This window comes from Sinocyclocheilus grahami, unplaced genomic scaffold (assembly GCF_001515645.1).
Source record: "Sinocyclocheilus grahami isolate Dianchi unplaced genomic scaffold, SAMN03320097.WGS_v1.1 scaffold699.1, whole genome shotgun sequence".
Classification (NCBI taxonomy): Eukaryota; Metazoa; Chordata; class Actinopteri; order Cypriniformes; family Cyprinidae; genus Sinocyclocheilus; species Sinocyclocheilus grahami.
In genome coordinates, this window is record NW_015505878.1 from 199,646 (window position 1) to 208,609 (window position 8,964).

The 8,964-nt window shown below is 41.2% G+C and overlaps 1 protein-coding gene across 1 annotated transcript in view; it reads right to left on the reverse strand.

Moving 5' to 3' along the window:
- Positions 1-7,708, reverse strand: part of kpnb3 (karyopherin (importin) beta 3) — a 54,615-nt gene extending 46,907 nt beyond the window's left edge. The window contains exons 1-5 of the mRNA XM_016243741.1: positions 7,560-7,708; positions 3,073-3,153; positions 1,325-1,517; positions 1,134-1,236; positions 918-1,014 (exon numbers count right to left, since the gene is read on the reverse strand). Coding sequence (XP_016099227.1) covers positions 918-1,014; positions 1,134-1,236; positions 1,325-1,517; positions 3,073-3,153; positions 7,560-7,637 — 552 coding nt within the window. The 5' untranslated portion in view covers positions 7,638-7,708. The remainder of the gene's footprint in view (positions 1-917; positions 1,015-1,133; positions 1,237-1,324; positions 1,518-3,072; positions 3,154-7,559) is intronic.
- Between the last annotated feature and the right edge of the window lie 1,256 nt (positions 7,709-8,964).

The window sequence follows — 8,964 nt, forward strand, 5'->3', positions numbered from 1 at the left end:
CAAACCCTAGGTATCGGAGGCGAAAAAGGTGGATCGGAGCATCCCTAGTTGAACTAATTTTTTTCTGTTGCTTGTTTTGAATATTGCACGTGGACAGAGGCGTCACCAGATTTTTGCGTAGTTTAGAGTGACAAATGGTACCAGCGTACTTTGCGGTCAAAATGCAAAGCCGCTACGCAAAATGCGTACAGGTTGGCAGGTCTGATATCGGAGCAGCTTTCCAGCGGTGGAGAGAACTCAAGGAGCAGGAAGGCCTGTAATCAGATGTCGAGGTTGCTTTGTTTTTTCTTGATAGGTGAGGTATGTTGATGTTTACATTGAATTACCATAATAACACGCATCACTTTCACTTATTGACGACATCATACCCTCGGCCGGCAGATTTCTCCGTCGTCGCTGCCAGTGTTGTGTATGTACGTGTGGGGTGGAGTTTTCAAAAAATGTGCGCAGTCCTGTTGGGGTATGGGCGTGTCTGTTTTGGGGATTTCAAATGTCAACATCGTTTGGCAAAATTCGCTTAGTGCACCTTATACATACTCAAGATATGTTTTATTCAGCATATACATACGTATTGAAACTTTCTTTAAAATAAAATATCTCCCTTTGTATTGAACTTTGAGTGTCGTAACTTGCAGACGTTGTTTATGCTCTAACAGCAACATTACACACTAACTAAAGTTAAAAAAGTGAAATAATTAACCACCCCTTTAAGACCTCAATTTCTTTCTTCTGTTGGTCAAAAGAAATTATGAAGAATGTTGGTAGCCAAACTGCAGCCATTAACTTGTATACTATGGAAGTCAATGGCTAATGTCAACTGCTTCATTACACACATTCTTCAAAATATCTTCCCTCTTGAAGGCGAGTAAAAGACAGAATTGTCATTTTTGGGTGAACTACCCCTTTAAGACACTGACCTGTGGGTTTTCCTGATCCTGCATACACTGAACCAACATACGCTTGATCACTTCCAGATAATGCTGCTGCTGATTGCCAAAGATACCTGGGAAGTTCCTGTATGATGAAACGGGTCAGAAACAGAATTCAGAATGTACTTTTACAACAAACTTATCCTGAACCAGTTTTGGGGAAGCAACTGAAACTGCAGTTGCTAAAATGTAAAGTTTACGCACCAGAAAATGTGCAGTGCTGCTTCTCGGAGGTTGACGTCCTGAGAGTTGACCGAATCGAACAGGAACTTGAGGATCTCTGGCCACTGATTGTTTCCGTCATCATCTTGGAATAAAAACACAAGGCATTAGTTCACATTGACTCCATTCGGTGTGGCTGAACCGAAGTATGTGTTAACCAAGAGTTGACTAACCAATTAGATTGCGAGCAAGCTCCGCAGCAATATCGCAGACCTTCTTGCGGATGTTGGAGGAGCCTTCGGACTGGATTCCAGCGAGCAGCTCTGTCTTGATGGCCGTCTGCATGTCGATGGCCAGGCTGGGATAGACCTCCTCAAAAGACGAGGACAGCAGGCGCCGCAGCAGCACTGCTGCCATCTGCTTAACCTGTGGAGACACATTTGAGAGTTTTAGACACCATTTTTGCAGGGATGTGCTTTGGAAATAAAGCCGCAGGTTGAAATGTGGGACTTAAAAGTTCAAGGAAAACAGATGAACCGTTAGAGGGAAGTTTACAACTACAGGGCTGCCTGAGGAGACGCTGTTCCTGCACTACCACGAGGAATGAAAAAGGCTGAAGAAGAGAGAAAAAAGAAACTGCACGATTTCTTTTGAGAACCACCTAAAGTTACAAATAATGGTGCTGGTGATAGCGATCATGTGGTGAATGTTGATCCACCAGCCGAATAGAAAGCGTACAGTTTTCGGAGAGAGTGGTTGAAAGACTTCTAACGTTAGTGGCTCCGCTATGAAAATGGTTCTATGCACTGCATTCACTGTAAAGCCTGTGGGACGAAGTTTGCAGGTAACAGCGTTCGTCCCCGAATCTACACATTTCGTATGTAAAAAAGAATTGCAATGCTGAAAAAGCATTTTCAGTGACAATGTTTGGATTTGAAATCAAAATAATGGATAAATGTTGTTTTTGTATTTAAACAGCCACGGATCAGTAGCGGACTCCTGTGTGAAAGCTGCTTCCCCTCTCACAAGAGTCACCCAAGAGGGGAATTCCCCCCCATTTTCAAAAATGAAATTCAGGCCCTGAATAAATGTCTAAAAATCCTGATTGGAGAATCACTATAAACGGTTATAAATGATAAAAAGAAGGCTTTAAAAAGATCAGTATCGTTTAACCGTATCGGCAGATACTGCTTTCTGTGATCAGCCTCAAAAACCCTGATCGGAGCACCCCTAATTAAAACTTAACACAAACTGTCGGGACGGACCTTTATGCAAAAATGGAAATGCTCACGTGAATGTGACATTTATACATAAGGATATGACCGTAAACTGAAAGTTTTTGTGCTGAGGACACACACGCATCTGTCAAAGCGCCTGACAGGGCAAGCCATTACACTAATGCATTAGCTTAAAACTTAAAATAAAGAATTCTCATGTTTTGGGCAGCTTGGATCACAGGAACTCTCCTGCAGCATCTCATTCCGTTTCCTCCACTATTTTTCGATGCATTTAGTCCATAGAAATGCGCAATTCAGTGCTGAAGTTGGACGTGCACTGTGGGCAGACCCGACTAATCGATAATGAGAATCGCTGTCGATGATTTTCATAATCGATAATAATCAATTAGTTGTTGCAGCCCTAGTCTGAATAAGTTGCTGGTCTCATCTTGAGCAATCAGTGGTTTCTGAAACCAAATTCAACCCTAGCATAAACATAGGTCCAGTCTGAACAACACCAGAGTCTCCATTTAACGTTGCCCACTCGTGGTCAGCACAACGTTGCTACTTAACTACTAATAACATCGCGAAGACCACAAGACAATGGCACACCATCTGACTCTGAGAGAGCAGGTATGAGGCATAATGGATGGTGTAAACAAAAGACCTTTCTGCCATATATACGGTTTAAAGACAATGCATCTCTAAATGGATGCCTGAAAAAAAATATTACAGTGCAGATGACAGTAAACAGACTCCCATACCTCCTCTGCAGCGGATACATCGCGGATGGCCTGCAGTAAAAATGTGATCTTCGTCTGACCGGGGATGGTGTCATACGTTTCCTACAAGAGCAAATGAAGAAGTTAATGACTGGCATCACAGTTTATACATATAAATGGTTGCAAGTAGGGATGCTCTGATCAGGATTTTTGCAGCCGATACCAAGTACCGATTTCTTGTCATGGTGCTCGGCCGAAACCCATGCCGATTCTGATGTTTCAAGCTTATATATAGACTGTTTCATCGGGCGCACGTGCCTGGCCCGAAGTTAACTTCCGGTCTGTGTTTGTTTATCAGTCTGGCTATGGCGCTGGCTACAAACGCAGTTAAAGTTAAGGTGATGAGTAGACTGATGTTGGGCTCAGGTGGTTGTGCTGTGGAATGTGCTTCCCATACATTTATGTGTGGCGCTCGCCACAACATCAAAACTGACCGATTTTCCAAAAGGCTTCATTGAATAAACAGGAGCACGTACTGCACGTTTAAAAACCAAAACGAGGTGCGGGTGTTTTTATATCACTGCATTTCTAAAGGAAGACTATCTTTAGAAATGTAGCGAATCAGCTCAAAGAGGAAATATGAATTAATCATAACTAGTTATAATTAATCAGAAATATTTAGATCCGCTGTAAGCATTCATTTGACCTCTCAGTGTCAACTGTCTGTTAATTCTAAGAACGTTAATTTCCTGGTTAAGGGAAATAACTTTCTTACTGTACAATTCTACACAGAGCTTGTAGCATAAATCTGCATGATTAGGGACTCCAGTTATGAGCAAACAATGAACAACGTCAAGTGTGATACAAGTAAGACTTTATTAAATACATAAACACTTAAACTAGTCCAACATACTACATAAACACTTAAACTAGTCTAACATACACATACAGTTGGTATAGGAAAAGCTTAGGCAGTAAAAAGAGGAGAAATAAAAACATGAAGCTATGGTACCATTTGATATTCAGCAGATCTACAGCCTGAAGGAAACATCAGTTTCTTAGTTCAAACACACCTTTGTAAAAAGGTGCAAATGATACTTAATGTATCAATTAATAAGACTAAGTTTGATACTCGCACGTCTTGTCTGTCTGAAAGAGATTCCTGATGCAACCTGAAGGCTCAAGTTGATCTTTGCTGAAGTTGGTTAGTGAAAAAGAACCAGTTTGCGTCAGAGGATCTCGGTGAATGGAAAAGTCAAGGCCGAAGCCGGGCGCGAACTTAGGATTTCCTTAGGAGCCTTCTAGCTCACATCCTCATCTTCTCAGAATCTAACAGAACCGCAGACTGGACGCGGGGTCATTGATGTGAGGCCTTTAAGGCCCGACAAGATTCACGCCTCTCAGGATGAGCTTGTATATCACCGTTATTGAAAAAAAATATATCATGATACATATTGATATTGAATTATTGTCCAGCCCTAGATGACATGAACGAGTGGTTCCATTATAAGCCTGCATAAAACAGTATTCAATATAAAAGACAATATACAAGGACAGTAACAACATACACAATGACCTGAAGGATATGCGTGTTCATTCAAAGAAAGGTTTTCCTATTAATTAATTAGAGAACAGTCCATTTCTACTGGGCATTATGTGTCTTTCCTATGAGGAAATTGAGTGAGTTTCTCTGCCCACATTCCTTTGGGCAATGGCAACCAATGCTGATATCACTGGTTTTAAGGAACCAGAGGCCTGTTCTGCCCCTCTGAGGTGCCAGATGCATTTCGGGGAAAGGCCCATAGACCCTCGTAATTGGCCCCTTGGCCAGGTGAGGGGGTGCCAGATATAATTTGTTAAATACAGAAAAAGTTGTCTGATTGGTCCAAATGCTACAGAAAATTGTCAACGTAATTTTAATTTCATCTTGCATGTTACATGTCTGATAAAGCAACGTTTGTGAGCTCAGCGCTGCTTTGTGTACAGCCGTTACCGGGGAAACCTGTTTCTCCCGCTTTATAGCACCTCCTGCTGGCAGAGAATGAATTTGCATTTTCAGCAAGTCCGTCTGATTTATGCAGCAAACATATTTTGCTTTTCCTATATTCACGGGCGCTGCGGATAAAAATGCATTCTGATTATTTGCGGGTGGATAAAATAAATAATAAATGCAAATATTAACTACATTTTTTTTCATGAGGCAAACGATTTCATGTGTGTGTGTTCGTTCGCCCGAGTCGGAAAGTTGAAGTGACAGAAACTGTGACATTCCAGATAAAGTTTGAAAAGAGTAAAGCCTGTGTTAATGCTACTGAGTAGGTTAATATGGCCAAAAAATATATTGTTTTATAAATGATCAGCGTATTATGTTACCATTACCCCTTAAGGCTTCGACAAGGTTTTGTTCCGTCCTCCACGCTGTGACAGCTCACAAAACTCATTCTCTGCCAGCAGGAGGCGCTCTTGGAGTGGTAGAGATCGAGGTTTCCCCGATAACGGCTGTACACAAAGCAGCACTCCGCTCACAAATGCTGCTTTATTAGACATTACATGCTAGATTAAATTAAAATGACATCAAATTTTCTTGATGACAGTCGGTTTCCTTCAGAAATACAGTGATATAAAAACACCCGCACCGGGTTTCGATTTTGAAACGTGCAGTGCTCATGTTTATTCAAAGAAGCCAAAGCCTTTTGGAAAATCTGTTTGTGGCGGTCAGTTTTGATATTGTGGCAGGCGCAACAAATAAATCATTGTATGGGAAACACTTACGGTGCAATGGGAATGAGTAATCAAAACAAGGAAGTCACGCACACCTTTATTCTGGTGTTAACATCAAAGCTTTTGGAATCTTAAATGCAATCATTTCATAGGATTGTCAGACATAAGAGTGACATCACAGCTGATTTCCGGGGGCCATTTGGCCCTTGTCATGTGTGAGGGTATGAGGCAGTTTCCGCTGAGCATTAGCGGCAGGCTGTTCATGCATTGTCTTTGCTAAAGGAAAGTGCTGACTGAGCGATGAGACCCAATGACCCGTCCTGATCCACATGAGCTCAGGTTTGAACTACCCACAGATAAAGAAGCCCCTAACAAAAGACTAGTCTGAACACGTGCCAATGGGATCCCAGTCATCCATGCGAAAATGGGTTTATAAGTGCTTAGAGCAGGGATCCTCAAATCTGGCCCACGAGATCCACTTTCCTGCAGAGTTTAGCTCTAACCCTAATCAAACACACCTGAGCATGCTAATCAGTGTCTTCAGGATCATTAGAAAATCACAGGTAGCTGAGTTTGATCAGGGTTGGAGCTAAACTCTGCAGCGCATTGGCCCTCCAGGGCAAGATTTGAGGAACCCTGGCGTAGAGAAACTTAAAAGGTCTATGCTTTTGAAAGCATATCCCTGACCCAAATCCAAAGTGTTTCCATGACATGACCGTATGAATGGGCATCTTTTGTGATAAGCTCATCTCATCGCGTTTAGACGGGTGTAAAGTTACCGTTTAATGAGTGAAATACAAGACTCTTCACAATAGCGACGATAAAGAGTTTAAATATTCATTATTCTTCTAAGAAATGCGTTGCAAATGAGACACGTTTACATCTGAAACCCTCGCAGAACTGAAATATCGATTTAACGACCCATTTGAGCAGCTCAAGCCGATCTGAGCAACACCAGCGCCCGGTTAGCAGCGTCACAGCAACCGCGGCTCGAATAATGAGGCAAAAAACAGCAGAGCATACGTTAAAAGATTAAGTTAGAAAGAAAACTAATAAATAAGGCGTTTCTAAATCCGAGATGAAACACAAAAACGTATAAAACACCATGTTTTTAATGTTAGTTAGGCCACGTTGATACGCAACACACGACAGCAATGTCCGATTCACAAATGAATCATTCGTTTGAGTCGATTCCTTAAAATGATTCGGTCGAACTGAGGGTTTGGTTGACTTCGAAATACAATATTTTTCGTATTAACGTTACGTCTGCCAAATCTGCATATGACAGACAGTAAGATTAGTATGATTGTATGCTTTCCCGAATTCAGTCCTTGTAAATCACTTTAGTGTACAGGGAGTGAACTGAAGTGAGAATAGTCTTCCAACTTTTAACAGACTACTAAACATTAATATTGCTGAAACAATAACTATTTGATTCATATTTGTAAGTTAAGTACCTAGTCAATCTCAAATGAATCTTAAGTCGAACCAACTGTTTCGGGATAAAAAAAAAAGTAATTTTATCCAAGTAAAACAATTAATCAAAAGTGAATCAATATCATAAAATTTAAAGGTAAAGTGCCACACGGAGAACAACTTCGCATGCCGACTCAAAAGAATAGAGGAATTTGTTTCATGAATCGACTCTCTAGAATGATTCGAAGCCGCATAACAGCAGCGCGCGCTTCACACATGTGCTGGGCCAGAGCGAGGCTGAGCGGCCCGCGCTAAAACTGCGAACCAAGCACCAGTGTGTTAGATTTCCCGTCACACATCCACACAAGGCGGTCCCGACCCGACTTTCATACCTCGGATTGCTTCCTGACGGTGTTGTCAGGGCTCATCAGGTTGCTCAGTAAGAGGTAGAACTGCTGCTGCTCCGCCATCGCTGCTGGATTCAGGAAGAGAGACGAGCGAATGAGAGCCGGCAGGGGAAGCGACCTCTGACACCGGGCGGAATGAACGGAGAACCGTGATTGGCTCGTAACGCGCTGTCTCGGCACCACTGAGTGGCTAGCGCTTCTGAAGGAGATCAAATGATTGGTGCGTTGGGCTGTCAATCACCATGACGCACATATAATGCAGCTGCTGATCATCCCGTTGGCTGTAGAACGCGGGTAAAGTCGAAGTGGGCGGAGTCTAGACGAATGCAATAACGTCATTGCAAAGTAAGTGCGACCGTAAACGCGGGAAATTATCAGTCATTATTCAAAAATGTATTGTAGTTAAAAAAATATGGTAAATTAGAACAAGATAATTTGGGTTGGCCTTCATGAGTTCTTAACATTGAATTATGCTTAAGTATACAATTAGTTGTAAAACAACAGAAGCCGAGAACGCTGCACTGCTCTCTTCCATAGCCACCGGTGCTCTTTGGATAACTGGAGGTAAATACCAAATTGAAAAGATGAAATACTCAAAGGCGCTCCTACAGTAAAGATTAAAAGCCTTTAATTAACTGGGCTTAGTCATTAAAATGATTAAAAGTGGATCTACGTGTTTCGGCTACACAGCCTTCTTCAGGATACACATCAACTGTTCAAGCAAATCTTAAACAATTAATAAGCAATCATCAAAGACAGCTGGTTGATCAATGTTGGAGTAGCTGAGACTCTCCTCTTTGTACCAAACATAATATTACATTTAATTGAGAAAAAAATTAATTAAATCTAGAGAGAGAGAGATGTTTAATTCAGTTTTTTTCTAATGATTTACATTTTCATTTGTAATGATTTAAATTTTTTGTTGGATGTGTTGTTGGTGTTGGGGTGTGTGTGTATATCTATCTATCTATCTATCTATCTATCTATCTATATATATATATATATATATATATATATATATATATATATATATATTATACCAACACATCCAACAAAAATGTAAATCATTACAAAAAAGGTCAAAAAAACAAATTAATTTTTTAATTAAAGGGGTCATATGATGCGATTTCAAGTTTTCCTTTCTCTTTGGAGTGTTACAAGCTGATTGTACATAGATAAGATCCCTGAAGTTGCAAAGACTAAAGTCTCAAAACCAAAGAGATATTCTTTATCAAAGTTAAGACTCTGCCACGCCCCCCTAAAACGGCTCGTTCTAACACGCCCCCACATATCTACCTCACTATGTGGAAATATTAGCATAATGCCGCCCAAATGTTCACGCAAAGAAAGAAGGCGTGGTTTCAGTAACCGCAGTTAGTGTTGAAGCAGC